Here is a 19,020-nt window from a genome sequence, read left to right as displayed (position 1 = left end):
CTATGGAATTAAAGCATATGGCTTACTTGGTTACCACCAGTCTATTTTTTCTCATGCTTTCAACTCCAGGTTTCTCCCTTTCAGGTTCCCCTTTCTTTCCAGTCTGTTTTTTGGATTTTTTGTTGACTGCCTGACTGATGGTTTTGGCACAATGTTTTGGCAGCAACTACATTTAAAAAAAAAATAAAGACAAGAAATCTCTTTTGAATAAATGAACTTAAAAGCATAATTATAATTAAAAGCATATCAGAAGAAAACATGAAAAAGTTTTTCTCTTTTAATACTGTCTCATTTTAAGGAGTAATGTCTATACTGAGAGGTAGTCTATTTCTAACAAATATGGTACTTTCTTTTAAAATGGGCTACCAACTTTAATTTTAAACTTATTGGCTTATTCTCCTCTGCTCTTAATTCCTGATATTTTCACTCTTGATGTTGGGTTAGAAAAAATGAAGAAACCACTAATTCCCTTCCACCTACCATAATCCTCTTTAGGACCAGGACAAATCTAATCCTTCTTCCACAAAACAGTCTTAGAAACTTGGAGAGCTATCATGACTTTCCATTCCAAGTATTCCTTTACCTATGATTAATGCCACTGATTCCTTTAACTAAACCTTATTACACAATCTTGAGGCCCCTGCCATCCTAATTGTTCTTCTCAAGAATCCCCATATCTTATTAATGCTCTTCTTAGAAAGTAGTACCCAAATAAACACAATACTCCAAACATGGTTCACCCTGAACAAATATAAAAGCACAACCTCTCTCTCTTTAACCATGGGTATTAATCTTTTCAATACAGTCTAAGATTACTGTAGAGGGCTGAAACTCTTGAGTTGATGCACTGAGGTCAGGACAACAGAGCACTTAAAGCTAACTACCGATTGGACAATATACTCTATTAGCATATGCTTGGAAAATGGCCCTTCCCACTCTCCTGTGCTGGTCCAATCTTTTGGTGTATACAGAGAATTGTGAGAAGGATTAGGAGGTGGAATAAAACTAGCCAGAGTCACTTCTGGCCTGGAGACAAGGAAAGATCGTGGAGATTCTGCATCCATCCAATTAACTTCTACCCTTAAAGACCAAGGACTTTTGCTTATCCTGACTCTAGCTGATTCTAAGATATCCAGGATGCTAAATTGGTCTTCACATATTATCTTTGCTTTGACTGTCCTTTCATACCCATTAACTCATATTAAGTCAGTAGTCCACTAAAAGTCACATTGTTCAGAGAATTGGTTGTCCAGTTATGCCTCTTTCATCTTCAATTAATTGTTGCCAAGCATAGGTACCAGGGTCAGGAAACTGGTACCAAATCAATTTTATAAATGGACAAGAAGAAGTTATGTTCTTATATTTTATATTTATATTATCTTATGGAATAGGTGCTTAAATATAGAATACAGTAACTTGTGAAGATTTGCTGAAATTAACAGGACTTTGCTTGCTTTTTAGTGAAGTTACCTAGACTAGGATATAAAATTATTCCATAATTGCTTTGTTTTTAGAATAACTCAATCATATACCAAGGCACATTATGTAGCGAAAAGAACCTCCCTAGATTTGAAGTTAAAGGATACAGCTTTACATATTAAATGTTATTTTAGTATTTATGTCCCTCTAGACTTCGTTTTTCTCAGCTACAAAATCAGGTGGGATTAGATGCCCTTTTCAGTCTTTTTCAACTCTTAAATTTATGATCTCAACTGGGGATGTAGGATTATTTACTTCTATATTACAAAGTCACTTCAGTTTTTCTGAATGCCAGAAACAAGTATGATATAATGGGAAAAATGTTGGGACTCGGGAAATGCCTAGTGTTGTACACCAAGATACTGAAGAAATGTGGGAGGCATAAGTGAATTCTCTGATATTCCTATATTATGAGCTACAACTGTTTGAGCAAGGAAGTTGATATGGAACCTTAGAGAAAGAAGAGTATAAAGACAATTTTCAGGTTTCGGAAAGGCTCCAGAAACTCCATGTTGAATGGTTTTTAAACCACCTGGAGAAGTGAATTTATATGATAGCAATGATATGTTTTTTTACAAAAAATGATTTACATCTAATGCAGACCTGCATGGGTTCAAATTCCGCTTCTGGTATTTTCACTTGTGTGACAAGGTAAATTAAACCTCTGAACCTTACTTTCTTTTTCTAATAAAGAGTATCATCATTCCTAAAGCAAAATCAGATGAAAGAATAATTACAAAGCATTTAGCACAGTGCCTAGCATACCATAGGCACTATATAAATATTAGCTATTATTACCATCTACTTCGCAATGAAATTATGTGACTCAAATTAGAAAAAGTAAACCTTAAATTGTTGTAGAAATTTCAGCAGTTGTTGTCTTGCTTCCTTCAATGACATCACTTTTGGTCAACATATCTGTCTTGATGCCCCTCATGCTTCTTTGTTTAAAAATCACTCTCCTCCCAGCAAAGATTGTCATTAACATTTTCCCCATTCTTTATGATTTCATCTTCTTTCTGTACATTTTAGTTTTTATGATTGTATGCTATGTATTGATTAACGTATATTGAAATGGGTTTATGATCTCCTTGTTGCAGAAGGTCTGGCCATTCCCTTCTAATATCTTTACTAAGGATATATTCTACATATGGGCAGATTTACCTCATAAAAATGTTATGCAGATGGAAAAGCAAACATACTACAAGTATTAATGTCACTGTTTCATTGCCTTTTCTTGTTAATAATAGGCCTGAGATTTTTCTCCCATGCCTTTGTTATCTTCCCATTTTTCAGAAATGCTGACAATCAATTCAATGCTTCCAAAATTCTATCACCTCCAGATAACCTCCTCAGCTAACCTCTTCTGTATATCCTTATTCTAGTCTAGTTGCTTTTTCTCATTTTTTGCATTCTTGAATAATTTTCTTTTTTTCTACAAGTACATCAAGGATTTTGATGTTGTGGTCTCTGTGATATCTTTGGTGGCAAAAAGAGTCTGTTATAAAAACTGCTACATTTATCTTTTCCATCATTTATTCTTCTCTTTTCATCTTCATTTCTAATTTCCTTGATATGATTTTACTTAACTTTGCAAGTTTTCTTTAAGCTGGTTTTCCCTTCTCCGCTGGTTTTCCCTACTCCACTGTTTTGTGAAATGATACTGTTTCAAAGCCTTTCAACATCTTTTTTTGGTAAGATTTTGTAAATCAGTCTATATTCTAAATTGATGTGGCCCTTGGCTACCGTTTATCTCTACCTGACAGTTGAGTGTTTGCTATGTATGAAGCTTCTTAAATTTTGGGGGGCTTCCTATTAGAAAAATTGATTTATATTATTTATGTTATATTATATATTATATATTACATAATTATTATTATATTATATAGTTATATAATATATGTAATATTATATATAATATTATATTTCTGTAGGAAACAGTTATAATTGTCCTTTCCTCAATACAGTTCCCACTTTCTAACATCTATAAAACATTATTAGTTTGCAAAATAGCAAAAGAGATGAACTCAAAATCAAAAGTCAAAATATGACTCAATTACTGACTACTGGTCACATTTTTCTATATTTTTATACACATTTTCTATTTGCATTGAAGGGAAAAATTCTTACCTGGTCACTAAGAGTACACTGTTCTGTGCAAATATCTGTAATGAGATTTCTAGCTTGCTTAGCCATTTCATCCAAGAACATATTACACAATGAAAGACTCCGATCCCCAATATGATGTCTCTGTTAAAACAAAATACAAATGTTTTAAAACACACATTTCCTTTGAGAATCAGACTGAATCATATAATTCCTGAATAAAGAGGGATAATTAAGTTAAAGTTCCAGGACAGTCATATTATTTCATATTTCTTGTAAGCTTTCTCAATACTTAGTATTTAAAAGGTATATAATAAGTATCTAATTTCATTGATTTGACTTTATAAAAGTATTACTCTGAAAAGAGATTCAAAAGGGTCAGGAAGAATATGAAAGACTATAATATTTTCATTTAGTTCATAATCTTTTCAATAGACTCTCCTTGATCAGATACACATTAGACTAGATAGACTCTGAGGTCCTTTTCAATTCTTGTGAATCTGTATATTAACCATAGTATATATGAATAAAGAAGCCAATTTATTTAGATAAACACAAAATTTTAAAAATAGACTTAAAAAGTAAATGTGGTGACAAGAATAGGCAGTTAACTTCTCTAAAATACACTATTTTCTCTTTTCATTTCCTCAATTTGTGTTCAAATTCCTCTTTTCTTGGCTAATCTTTGCTTTCTCCTGGTTCCCTTTATTACTTGTCTAATTAATCCTTCTTAATCACCTTTTGCTGGATCTTCATACATAATCTATCCCTTTAATGTAGCTGAAATGTGTCTGTACCCTAAATCAGTCCTAGATTTTATTCCCTTCTTTCTCAATAGTATCTTTTTGAGACTTCAGCAGATCTTATGGATTTAAATTTCATCATTAAGCAAATGTCTCCTATATCACTAACTGCCTACTAAACATTTCTATCTGGATGTCTAATAGTATAGCAAATTTAAAATAAAGAAAAACAGGACTCAAACCCTCCTGTAACTCACCCCATTGCCCAAATTCCCTATTTCTGTTTCGTCACCTTTCCAGTCAAAAGCATATATCGTCTCATCTCTTCAAGCTCATCTGCTCATTCTCCTTCATCACAAATATCCAACAGTTATAAAGTGTATAATTATACTTTAATATCTCCTCTCATATGCATCCCATTCTCTCTCTAGCCAACAGGCAATCACAACTTTATGAAACTTGCATGAAAACTAGGCTTATTACAAGAGAAACACATATGCAAAGCATGTGGAACTCTAAGCCAAGGAAGAGTTCACAATCCAAACAAAAGGTTTCATATTTATGAAATTATAACAAAGAGAAAAGAAAAAGAAATCTCAACCTAACAGGGAGTGGCAGGGGAGAAAAAATCATGAATAATTAGGATGGCAAAAGCAGCATTCTTTTTTCTTATGAACTGCTAAAACCACAAAAATAGGATGCTAAGACCATAAAGATAGGGAACCAGCTGCACAAGTTTTTCTGTCTAATGCAGACTGACTGGTGTCTGTTGACTCCCAAGGATACACAAGAGTAGAGCTTGGAGTAAAAACAACAAATTGTATCATCCTGAGTGTGGCTTAATCCTTGACACATTAAGGGCTTCCTGCATACTCTGGGTCCAGTGTTTCTGGAAAATATGGCAATTCAAAAAGACAAATTCAGGGAATCCCTTAACATTCTTCCTTCTTACAGTCTCATCCTAGTTTAGGCTCTCATTACTTTGATTGTTATGGCACCTCTAACTGTTCTTTTCACTTTAATCCTCTCCTCATTGTAATTCATACTCTATTAGTTATTTTCCTTAAAAATATCTGAATATCACTCTCCTAGCCAATTAAATTCAGAAGCTCTTTTTGTTTCATAATTGTATACAACTCTATTTAGCATTTAAAGCCCTTCACAACCTGTTTTCACCCTACCTTTTCAACTCTATTATAAATTAATCCTATTCAAATGGTCTTTGGTTTAGTCAAATTGACCTTTAATATCTGTATACAAGACAGCTGTCATCTCTGTGCCTTGCCAATTGTGCAAAGCTGTCCTCCATGCCTCAAATGCACTAGGTATTTTCCTCTCAGAATTTCTATCACCTTCAAAGCTCCCATGTGATACTGTATTCAGTTTTTCCTGATTTTTTTTCTTTCAAGATATTAATGCTCCATCTCCCAATAACCTTGCCTTTATTTTGTAAATATTTAAGTGCACATTTCTCTCCATAAAATTGAAGATCCCAAAGGAGCAATATCTATTTCAATTGTGCTTTTGTATCTTCTAGAGGCTAAGTGGCACAGTGGATAGCACTGGGCTTAGAATCAAGAAGACCAGTATTAAAATCTCAGTTCCCTCAGCTGTAAAATTGCAAAATAATAGCACCTAGCTCTTGGATTTTTGTGTGACCAAATGAGATAACAACTGTGAAGGGCACAGTACCTGACACATAACTGGTACTTATTTTTAAAAATTCGAACCCATATTCACATCTTTTTATTTATGCTAATTTCCATTGTATTTAACTCTAACTCATCACATTATTCTTTAGTTTTTTACTTCTTCACCATAAGTTTTACTCCTATTCAACTATTCTTCCAACCTCATCTTCCTCTGCTTTCTAATTCTTCTTTATGTGTTATCTTCCCTATTAGAATATAAGCTTCTTAAAAATAAGAACTGTCTTCTTTTTATCTTGGATTTGTGTTCCCAGCATTTTAAACAGTGTTGAATGTTTTGTTTCTGGTGGGGATGACAAAAATGTTTAATATATTACTTTCAAATTTTATTCTATATACAATGTATACAGTATAAAAATTATAGATTAACACTAAGGAAACAGGAAAAAAAATAATTACGGAACCACATTATCAAAATTAAATCACATTTCCCCTTTATTTAACAATTAGCTTAAAAAAATTATTTAAAATTTAGACAATTTTTTTCTATCCATTACTGTCACACTATTTACTTAAGAGTGTTTGATAATTATGGTTTGTAAGGGAGTTTGGTTCGACTATTTATTGGTAAATATCTGTTCTGTCAAAAAACATATATCGATGAAAAAAGTTTCATAGTAACAATACCTATAAAACAAGTTGTTCTTCTATGTTGTTTTAGTAACAACATATCTTTGTGAGAAACATTTATAAATTGTGCAAGACTGTACCTAAGTATATATAATAGCAATTAACTATATTCATAACTATGCTCATAAGATTCTAGTCTAATCTAATAATCTCATTTTATTGAGGAGAAAACTAAGGCCCAAAGAAGAGAAATGAATATCCAAGATCAAAGATGTAGAAGAGCAAGCAGAAATAGGATTTGAAGCCGGGACTGTTACATTTTTGTCTTTGTGTCTCAACACCTGGCACATAAGTGAGCCCTGAATATTTGTTGATTGATTTCCACTGCATCACTTTACTATTTAGTTGATTTTCTTTTTTTAAAAAATGGATGGATTACTAATGATTTGCTAAATTTACAAATATAGAGTGGCTAAACAAATTGTAGTGCATACACACATATATAAACGTAATGGAATATAGCTTTACTATAAGAAATAATTAAATAAAATTTTCAGAGGAAAATGAGAATTTTATGATCCAATGAAAAGCTAAGTAAGGAGAACTAAGAAAACAATCTACACAATGATAACTGTTAGAGAGAGAAAAAAATTTTTTTTCAAAATCTTTAGAAGGCTGATTATGCTAATTATTCCAATGCTAAACTATGAATCCACAAGAATGAATATGGAACATGTCACTCACCTCTGAGGTGATTAGCTTAAAATGTAGAAAATATATATTCAGACATAGTTAATGTAAGGTTTTGTTTGACCCAATAACTATTTAGTTATATACTGAGGGATTTATTTCAGGGTTTTTGGTTTTTTTAAATTTGCTTAATAAAAAAGAGGGTTAGATTTAACCCTGTTACTTGAAACACAAAAATAAACTACTTTTTTTTTAAATTTTTATTTATTTTTTTTCTTTCTTTTTTAAAATATTTTATTTTATTTTATTTAATAATAACTTTATATTGACAGAATCCATGCCAGGGTAATTTTTTTTTTTTTTACATTATCTCTTGTACTTGTTTCTGTTCCGATTTTTCCCCTCCCTCCCTCTACCCCCTTCCCTAGATGGCAAGCAGTCCTATATATGTTAGATATGTTGCAGTATATCCTAGATACAATATATGTTTGCAGAACCGAACAGTTCTCTTATTGCACAGGGAGAATTGGATTCAGAAGGTAAAGATAACCTGGGAAGAAAAACAAAAATGCAAATAGTTCACATTCGTTTCCCAGTGTTCTTTCTTTGGGTGTAGCTGCTTCTGTCCAACATTTATCAATTGAAACACAGTTAGGTCTCTTTTGACTTCTTTCTTATTTATTTTGTGATTTGATTTATCTAATCCTGAGAGTGCAAGGTTGAGATCTCCCACTATAATAGTTTTGCTGTCTATTTCTTCTTGCAGCTCTCTTAATTTCTCTTTTAAGAATTTAGATGCTACACCACTTGGTGCATATATGTTTAATATTGATATTGCTTCATTATCCATGCTACCCTTTAGCAAGATATAGTGCCCTTCCTTATCTCTTTTGATTAGATCAATTTTTGCTTTAGCTTGATCTGAGATCAGGATGGCTACCCCTGCTTTTTTGACTTTACCTTAAGCATAGTAGATTTTGCTCCAACCTTTTACCTTTAACCTGCATGTATCTCCCCGCTTCAGGTGTGTTTCCTGTAAACAACATATTGTAGGATTCTGGCTTTTAATCCATTCTGCTAACCGCTTCCTCTTTATGGGGGAGTTTACAGCATTCACATTTATGGTTAAAATGACCAATTCTGTATTACTTGCCATCTTGTTAACCCCGGTTTATGCTTTTCTCCCTTCTTTCCCCCTTATCCCCCTTCCCAATATTAAACTTGTGAGCACCTCTTGCTTCTCACAGCCCTCCCTTTTTAGTATCCCCCCCCCCCACCTTAGGATTCCTCCCCCTATCTTACCCATTTCCCTCCCAGTTTCCGTATTTCCTTCCACTTAGCTTATTCCTTCCCTTTTCACTTTTCCCTTCTCACTTTTCAATGAGGTGGGAGAAGTTTCACCATAAAAATAAACTACTTTAAAAGACACTAAATTGTAGAAATTTTCAAAGGACTAAAAATTTCCTTGGTCTCACTGCCACCACTTAATAAAATTAGTAAGTAAACATTATTCTATTTCACAAAGAATTTGGAAAGTTGTATCTGTTATTTTAACATTTAGGGATCTTAGGAATAGGGAATACACTTGTGTTTTCATTGGTATGGGGAACTTTTTAGTAAGAAAATTCCCTCTCTTCAATAGTCTCAACAGAGTTCTCTAGAGTAGTGAGATATTGAATAAGTTGTCATGTTTCACATATGATATGTTTCATATCACTCAGCATATGTGACAGAGGAAAAATTTGAACCAAGGTCTTTCTGGTTTATTGGCTTTGAGACCAACTCTCTATATGCTACCGTCAGGCTCTGTCTTTATGAATGATCTCATGGGAAATGATCTTTCTTTGTATTCTATACATTGTCAAATTGTTTTCAACTCCAACTATTTTGTTGTGGCTTTTTTAACCATAAAATTTATCTTCTGCAACAACCCCAAAAGAACACTAGGCAGAAGTTCTAACACCTGGCTCTAATCCCAAGTTACAGGTTGTAAAATTGCTCATCAACAGTGATGAGGATTCAACTATATGATTCCTAAAATACATTCTAGTTCTTAACATTTTATGATTCCAATATATCCATGCAGATGATGGATATTTGTTGTTAAAACTAAGAGGTACTCAAATGCAAGAACTTCACCTTTATATCTCTGAAAAATGTTTAATTCTTTGTCTCAAGCACGTACTGAGTAATACCAGGTGGTAAACACCACCTCCATATAATCACATGGCCATAGACTTAGAATTAAAAGGATCTCAAGAAATACTTCTCAATTCATACATGAAAAAACTAAGGCCCAAAAAGCTGTATTATATCCAGAGTCATACAAGTCACATAACAGAACTGGAATTCAAATTCTCTGACTCCAAATCCAGAACTACTTTCGTTGCTCTGTTAGATTTTATACTTCTCATGCTGAGAAGCATGATCTCTTACTAAAAACATCAGGAAAGAATAAATCATAAGAAATGCTTTCCAGCTAATTAAACAATTCATAAATATTTTAGTGTGTGTGTGTGTGTGTGTGTATGTGTAGGCATACATATAGGAAAAGATAATGATTAAGACTTTTACTTTTTAAAATTGAATAAACACACATATATTCACCATTGTATAATGAAAAGAATACTGGCCTTGGAATCAGTAAACTGGTTTTATTCTAGTTGGTTACAAATTAGTTGTGAGACCTCTGGCAAATCATTTAGCCTGTCCTAGCCTTGGTATTTTTCCACCTACAAAATAAGTGACTATGACTAGATAATCTTTAATGTCCTTTCCAACTGACATTCTATTGTTCTCAATAATTCCATTTCAAATAGTTCCCCAAAATAGGTCAGTAACAACCTTAGGAAATTAACATGGGAATGAAGATAGTATAATATAAATGTAAAATAACATATACCTGATAGGGGAGAGTTTGGAACCATAATTTTATCTAATTTGCATAATTCCAATGTAGACAATGTTTCCACTTACATCAGCAACTCTGTGGTAAATAAATGCCTAAGGGAATCGCTGGATATTAAGAGGTTAACCCATGGACTCTTGGCTTGCACGTAGAAGGCAGAACTTGAAGTTTGATCTTCCTGACTCCAAAGCTAAGATGCCACTCATACCCACTCAATCACAGTTATAATAGTATTTTATTTTGTTATAGTTATCTATGCTATGTTAAAAAAATAAGAAATTACCTCTTCTGGACACAGCTCATGTGTGCAACTCATAAAATGAGTACAAAGCAGTGGGAATGCAATTGAGTATCTTGATTGAGAGGGGAGTTCCAAACATTGCTGAAACATCTTCTCAAATGCACGACTATAAAAACTATATTGGGAAAAATTAATTTTGGATCAGTATTTCAGACGATTATGATAAATAAAGTTTACAACAGCATATTTCATTTTAATCTAGTATGAATAATGAATTATTATTTTGCAACATTTTTCTGGACATGCAAATTATTTTTTAAAAAGGTACTCATGCTAAACCTCAAATTCATAAAAGTATTACTTATATGAAATTATAAAATACAAAATGTGGTGTACTAACAATTTACATAATGAATCACATGTCATTTTATACACACTATTACAAAGAAGAATATAAATTTTTAAAATCCCTAAAACAGATTAAAACACCTCTCAGGAATCTATATAGCAAAATATTCAGTGTGTTTATGTGTGTGTTTCAAATTCTACCATTCCAATGATTACCATTTGAACTGTATGCTATTATGTATAAATTCTGATTTTACAAATATCTTATAAAGCAAATAAAAATTCAGGATTTAATTTAAAATTTTGCTCTCTCAACTTAACAAGATGAAAATTTTGTACAGCAATTTGCCTTTTATCACAATACACATATAGTAGTTGATGTATTTCTAAAATCTAAAACATATTCTCCTATCAGTTATATAGCTCTGTTCATCAAGTTTTCAACTTTTAAAACACCAAAAACAACTTTTTTTTTACAAATCCATGTTTAGTCCACAATAATGGAAAAATTTAAAAATTACTTCTAGAACTGACAATAAACTATTTATAAGATCTTCGCAGTCTGTGCAATTTCTCTTTGCAGAGGCTGGTATATTTTCATGTTCTAATAGCTTTGTGATGGGCTCTTTGCAGAAAAAGATGGAAGTATGGCAAAATAGAAAGTCCTGAACTTAAAAGGAGTTACAAGATTGAAATGGTATCTCAGATACTGGACAAGTCATCTACTGTTAGTGTGCAAGACAAGAGGTACAAAGGAACAGTCAAGTAGAACTCAAAGAAATCAGTGTCATAAAAACAAGAAAGGAGAAATTATCTGAATATACTGCCAAACACAAGAGGTAAATAAGAATGATGACTGAGAAAAGAGTTCTAAATTTGACAATTAAGAAATCATTGGTAATTTTAGAGAGAGAGCAATTTCAGAATCAGACTACCTGCTGGTAGTCTACAGGTAGTAGAAGATTTAGAAACAAATGAGAAAAAATGGTGGCACTTTCTTAAGGGGGTTAGCCATGAAGGACACAGAGGAGGATTGCTGCTGGGATGATCAAATGAGTATTGTTTTAAAATTTAGTTTATTTAATACTTTTTTCCAGTTACATCCAAAACATTTTTTTACATGTTTTTAAAATTTTTGAGTTCTTAGCTTTCTTTCTTATCCCCACCCAAATTAAGAAACCACTTGTGAAGTTATGTAAAACATTTTCATAAAAGTCAAGTTGTGGAGAGTGGGGGGGAGAAGAGATTTCCCATTCTAATGAAAATTAAAATCCTTAAGAGAAATTAAGGGGGGAGGTAGGGAGGGAAAAAGAGAGAGAGCAAGAGCAAGAGAGAGAGAGGAGAGAGAACGAGAGAAGGTTAAAAAAAAAAAAAAAAAGGAGAGAGACAATGCTTCAATCTGTATTCAGACACAATCAATTCCTTCCTTGGGTATGGATAGCATTTTTCATCATAAATTCTTCAGAGTAGTCATGGATGCCTGTACTACTGAGAATAGAAAAGTCACTCACAGCTGGTCATCCTAGAATATTGCTATTACTTTGTATATGTATAAGTACATTTTACTTTGCTGGAGTTCTTAGAGGACTTTCCAAGTTTTTTTTTTTTTTTCCCCCTGAGAACACCCTGCTCAGTATTTCCCCCAGAACAATAATATTCCATCATAAACACACACCACAGTTTATTGAGCCATTCCCCAATTGATGACCATCTTCTCAATTTCCACATTTTTTGTTGTCCTGAGAAGAGAGCTGCTATGAATCAAATAAGTGTTTTTTTTTTTTTTTTTTAAATGGGATGGGAGACACAGGTACAAATGTAGGTAGCAGGAAAGGAACCAGAAGGCAAGAAAGAATAATGATTAATGTAAGCTCCTTCTGATTAAAGACTGTTTCACTCTTTGTATTTCAACCACAGCACTCAGCACAAGTCCTGGCAAAAGGAAGACACTTAAAAAATACTTCTTGAATTACTGGGAATGATAACGGAAGCAATTTTCTAGAAAAAACAGAAGGGGACAAATTAATGGTTCGCATAGAAGAGTTGATCTTGGCAAGGATAAGAGTCATCTAATCAGCTGAGACCAGAGTTAACAGAAAAGACAGTAGGGAAAGATATCTAACAAACAGTAAATAGTATTAAGAGCTGCAGAGATCAAGAAGGATTAAGATTTAAAAAAGATCACTAGATTCATCAATTAAAAGATGATTGGTAACCCTGAAAGAACAGTAATAAGAGACAACACATATAAAACTACCTCCACCTCCTCCACTGTTTTGCCTTTTCACCAAAAAAATAAAATAAAATTAGGAGTTTGGCTTGTGAAACAGAAAAACAATAGAAGGGCTGAGGGAACAGGATGATCTACTGAGAGTTGAGGGAGATGTGGGTATTAGCAGGGAGTAGATAGATCTAGCAGATTGGGAAAAATTGAAAAATAAATGGCAGATTGTGAAAAAAAAATGCACTCTGGAGAAGAAAGGGGGATTAAGACGCATAAAGTAAGGCTTGGCGTAAAAGGTTAACTTCTTCATCAAAGAGTGGAATAAAGGATGAGAGAATAAGAGATGATATCAAGGGGTTTTGAGAAGTAGAGAAGGTTAGAAGAAGAAGCTCATGGTGAATTCCATTCCTCCCTAAACTACCTTGTACTCATTTATATATTTTCTATACATCTTTATATGTTGTTCTAGCTCCCTGAGGACCAAAACCACTACATTTTTCTCTTTGTATTCCTAGCTACCTGATCCCCCTTCCCTCCCCCCCTTATTCAAGCTGGTACCAAGGCTAGTCAATTTCACCTTTGCAACAATTTTTGAATACATTTCTCTTCTCTGACACAACTGTCACTTCTCCTCTGGAGTATTGTCTACTGGTGGTTCTGCTTGCTTACAGTCTCTCCCCATCCTAGTCCATATTCCATTCAGACACCATCTTGCACAGGTCCAACCATGTCACCCACATCCCCGTACTTAATAAATTACAGTAGCATCCTATTACCTCCAGGATCAAATACAAAATCCTCCAGCATTCAAAGTTTTTCATTGCCTAGCCCCTTCCTGCATCTTACTCCTCAATACACATCTTTTGATCCAAGGATAGTGGCTAAACTCCCATAATATTTCAGTACTCTATTCCACAAACAGGACACTACATTTCTCAGCTCCAGACATTCTCTCTAGCTGTCCCCCAGCCCAGAAAACTCTCTCCTTTTCAATTCTGCCTTCTAACTTTACCTAATTTCCTTTAAATCCCAAGTAAAATCTCATCTTCTAAAGGAAGTCTCTCCCAATCTTCCTCAAATCTAGTGTCCTTCCCTGTTAATCATTTCCTATTAGCCTGGAAGTACCCTGCTGTATAAATAACTATTCTCGGTGCTTAGCATCCTGTTCGGCACATAGTAGTCACTTAATGTTCCTTGATTGATTTCAGTGTGTTATCTATGCAGTCCCCTGTGCATTATGTTCCTTGAAGATAGATTTTCATTTTTTGTTTCTTTGTTCCTGTAGCAGACAGTGCCTCTTATAAGAAATGATTACTAACATTTAAGAAATTGAAATGAATTGGCAAATTCCCTAAAACATATTTTATTAAGTACATATTTTTAGTCAGTTCAGTTGAATCATTTCCTATATATTTCCATATATATACATGGTATACATATATACCATGTATACAGAGGCATGACTAACACCAAGTTTCTCTAAGCATGCTTTTATCCTTGGTGATTCTTTTCTCTAAATTATCAAACCTGTTTTCCCAAGTAGATACTCCTAATGCTTCCTAATACTGGTTGATGGGCACATCTGAAGGATCTTCTTGTTCTCATATATTTCCTTGCAACCAGTCACTAACCATAACTAGAACACTGCCATCCAGACTAAAGTAGACTTTGTGATGCCTGTTTTTTTGTTCCCTTCACTAATGAGACATATTCAAATCAGCACTTTCATTATTCTTAATTTAAGATAGTAAAAGACTAATGCAAAAATAATTGGGAAAGTTATATTTAAGATAGCCCATATTTCAAAAATTGAAAATAAAATTTAAAGCATACCAAAATATAGAGAGATCTGAGGTTTCCACCAACATTTCCACCAAAGAATCTACCATTTTTGTATGGAAAATTATAGTATTCATCATCTTTCCAAGTTCCCTGTGATCAGCAAGGCCTAGAGAAGCCTTAGAGACACTTGTGTATGCCTAAAAAAAAAAAAACAATGTTTTGTTTGGTTGGTTATTTTAATAATCATAGTTGTAGCAACAATACTTATTTTTTAAATATTCACTGAATATATATTATATCACCATTATTAGAAAAAATTCAAAAATATATCCTGATAGTAACATTACTCTCAGTATATTATAGTTTTAGTGCAACTATTCATTCCGTTTACTCAGAAATTCAATCTTATGTTCACTACTTCATTTGAGGTTCACAATAATCCTGTGAATTAGGTATTATAAATTTTATTAACTTCATTCTCCACAAGAAGACCTTGAAATCCAGAGAGAATAAATGGCTTGTTCAATGTTACATAGGTAATGAATATCAGAGAAAGAATTCAAAACCAGGGTCCTGATGAGTTCAGGATTCTTTCCATCATATCAGGTAAAGAGTCTCTCTAAAGCAGGTTTACAAAGAAGCTTAGAAGCTGTATAATGTTTGCTTATTAGCTCACCTACCCAATACTTAGCAGTCAACTTACCCCAAAAGAAAAACCAGTAAATCATTTACTGTGTCAGGCACTGGGTTAAATGTTGGGGATATAAAGAACAAGAAAAAAATCCCTGTATATGAGGATTTTAAAATACAATGGAAGAGACACACATAAAAATTATACAAAATAAACAAAGCAAATGGAAAGTAACCATCTAACTTAGCTAATTAATGCATAGCTAAATTTAAATTACTCATGTCAGAAACTGAACTAATCCCACTATTTGATTTTGTGTTTTATTTCACTTTAGTGTTCTTTTAAAACTATTAATAAAAAACTATTACAGAAATAAAGGCCAGGCTACAACAATCAACATGATTTGGATGACAAATGTTGTCATATATGCAAACAAAGTGGGTGGGACAAATCAATTCAAATCATGATGGCTATTATAAGCCTCACTTCTAAATAATTTTCTCTTTCTCAAAAAGTTCAATAACTGGTACACTAACTTCCTTTCTTTTTCTATCTTTGGCTTCCATTAGCATTTCAATATTCAAGGATGCTTTCTTCCGAAGTTTCCCAATTTCTCAGTTTCCTTAAATTCCATTTATTGCCTACTTTGCTTTCGCCACACATAGAGAAGGGTCCCACATTAAATCTCAACATTACCGATCAAGATTCCAGTTCCTTAAATAGAAACTGATAGTCTTCTATCTGGCCATAATCTTCCTATCATGCCATTTTTCTCTCTTATCTCACTACTCTTAAATCTATTTTTCACTCTCACTGAGATTTCTTCCATCTGCAGTTAATCATTTCAACTCTAATCAGCATCAGTTCTCAATTATCTTTCTCTCTAATCCTATCATTACTCATCTCTTGCTAAACCTTAACCTTAGATTCTCTCAACTACCCACCTCCTCCTCTGCTTCTATTCATAAGCTGCACAAGAGAACTAAAGAAAAGTTACAATTCCAATCAAACCTATATTAAGAGTTGTTAAGTATGAAAAATCATTCCCATTTCTTAGCTGTTTAACTGATACAATGCAGCTATCACAATGAAGATAAACCAGCTTAGCCAGTAAACACAATCTCATTGCTAAGAGGAGAAACTTGGAAGAAAACATATTTGTAGCATAAGCTCATTTGCACAACATATAAAGAGTGAATGAAAACTTCAAGCAGTACTGTCTCCCAAAATAGTGAAAAGCAGTAAAGGAATACCTCCATGCTATAAAAATTCACATTATTTAACTTAATCTGAGTCCTCACTGCAGCAAGATAATCTTTATTTCTCCTCATTTCCTATCTCACTCTCATAAAAGATTCATTACCTTAAATATTGCCTCTTTTAAATTCATTAAACCAATATACTTCAAACAAATCTTTTATCAACTGGATTATCTTTTTAAGGTCTTTGAAGTGTTTTGTCAAGCTATATATGTTTTTGAAATAATATAATCTTCGTGCAAAACATATTCTGATTAAGAGTTAACTGATACCATCATAGCTTCTTCTAATTATCGGAACTTTTATGAGATTATTTAAGGGAATATTTAACAATTTCAGAAATTGTTTCAGTCAACAATAAAAAAACTTATTTAAGATCCTTAGAACACAAATTGAAAAGATCTTTAATAAGAAAGAGAAGCATTTAAACTACATAGCTTATTATTTTTAATCTAAACAACCATTTATGCACAGCTAAAACTTTTTTCGTATAACATAAGCAGAACTAGAGTTTTAAGACTAACTAAAAAAGTTTAATTTTCATATTTCTGTAGAGTACTGACTTGTAGAATCACAAATTAAAAGTACTGAAAGACTCTCAATGGGCTAGACAATCTTGTCAATCTAAACAAACGTGTATGTAAACAAGAATTTAAAATGTGAAGTTAATTGCACTATCATCTAATTCACATTACTCTTTCTCTTGCCAAGAAGGATATTATGTTAATACAGTAGATTAATTCAGTGCTCACTTAGGAATACTTAATAATTATACTGCAATTGTTCTTAAAGACTTAAATGAACTTGTCTTTTAACATTTTTCACTCATCCAAATGACATACTCTGAGATAATCAATAAGCAAAAGTGAAAAGACAATCAAAATTTAAGTCATTCTCACCTGCAATCTAAACCAGTCTAATCTCATCCCTCGGAAATCAAATACTTCCCCATCTTCAACTGAATTAAGTTAGAAAAGAGTACAAATTAAATTAGCATTTTCAACATACACACATGCAAAAAAGTTTTGTTTCTAGTTTTGGGGGTTCAAAGTTGTGTTTTCACTAGTCTCCCAATAAGGAATTAGAGATTCTTAGTAAGATAATTTCTTTTATCAATGCAAATTTGTAACTACTCTAATCAATCTTCTTAGAGAGTTTTCTGGGAATCAAGAGGTTAAATGACTTGTCCATAGTTTCTATTGTCTTATTCCTGATTATTCACCTACTGTGCTGCTTTTCAAAAAAAAAAAAAAAAAAAATCTAGCTTTGCTGATAACATTAGAAATTGTTTTTAAAATTTACATTAATACTAAATTTTTTTACAAATACTGGTCTTTATAAAGGAAGGAGTCACATAATTTTTCCTTATACTTTATTAAAATAACTACACATGGAAGCATATTTATTATAGGATGCTTATATGATTAAAACATCATTAAATTTTCTAATCACAAAATTAAGACTTGTATCATCCCTTTCAAAACTTTTTGAAAGCTAAATAAGTAATTTGATATAATGCAAATATACCTGAATACTAGGAGAACTAAATTCCCCAGTGGGGAATTTCTTTAACTTTTGTATGACATGTCAAACATGCAATTACAATGTCATAATGCTAGATTTATTACAAGAGAAATGAATTTGTTCACAGTCCTAACAAAAGTTTGCATACTTCTTAGAAGTATGGCAAGGTACAGTAAAGATAAAATAAGGACAAAACCCCTCCTGAAAGAGAGGAGCAAGCTGATGGCAAAACCCTCATTCTTTTCCCCTTGAGAACAGCTAGATTATGAAGCAGGAGGTCCACTATCTGCAAAGGACTGAGCTACACAAAATTTTTTCCAGCCTGATACAGACTAGTTGGTGCTGGTTTTGTCTCCCTAAAATAGAGATAATCTAGCTTGGGGTGCAAACAAATTATGTCAGCTGGGGGGAGGAGGGAGAACTAGTTTCATCCTTGACACATTGAGGGCCTCCTGTATGTTCGGAAACCAGTATTTCTGGAAAATAAAGCAATTCAAAAAGATAAGTTCAGGAGAACCTTTAATAGCGCTAAGACTAATAAAGTCCTAAGGATTTACTGGAAGCCCAAAGTCACACAATTACTAAATTTGGGAAATCTGAAGACAACTCTTCCCATTCCCAAACCCCACACAGGGTCCATTATACCACATATATGCTTCCAAAAAGTAGATAGATTAAAATTGAACTACCCATTTTATTACAATATATCTATTAAGTTGTCTTTAGCTTTACTTGCTTTTAAAAAAGTAAAGAACAATTCTTGTTAAATTAGTAAAATGGGTTTTTTCTTATTATTTCACATAATA

General features: G+C 32.8%; 1 protein-coding gene across 7 annotated transcripts in view; it reads right to left on the bottom strand.

Moving 5' to 3' along the window:
* Positions 1 to 19,020, bottom strand: part of NCKAP1 (NCK associated protein 1) — a 107,764-nt gene that overhangs the window by 27,228 nt on the left and 61,516 nt on the right. For all 7 annotated transcript variants that reach the window (XM_051986067.1, XM_051986068.1, XM_051986071.1 and 4 more), the window contains 5 exons: positions 17,590 to 17,648; positions 14,852 to 14,997; positions 10,489 to 10,621; positions 3,610 to 3,729; positions 27 to 166 (listed from right to left, as the gene is read on the bottom strand). In XM_051986067.1, coding sequence (XP_051842027.1) covers positions 27 to 166; positions 3,610 to 3,729; positions 10,489 to 10,621; positions 14,852 to 14,997; positions 17,590 to 17,648 — 598 coding nt within the window. The remainder of the gene's footprint in view (positions 1 to 26; positions 167 to 3,609; positions 3,730 to 10,488; positions 10,622 to 14,851; positions 14,998 to 17,589; positions 17,649 to 19,020) is intronic.

The sequence above is a fragment of the Antechinus flavipes genome, chromosome 3 (genome assembly GCF_016432865.1).
Source record: "Antechinus flavipes isolate AdamAnt ecotype Samford, QLD, Australia chromosome 3, AdamAnt_v2, whole genome shotgun sequence".
Taxonomy (NCBI): domain Eukaryota; kingdom Metazoa; phylum Chordata; class Mammalia; order Dasyuromorphia; family Dasyuridae; genus Antechinus; species Antechinus flavipes.
Note: the sequence above shows the minus strand (reverse complement) of the source record. Positions and strands in the feature narration are given on the sequence as shown.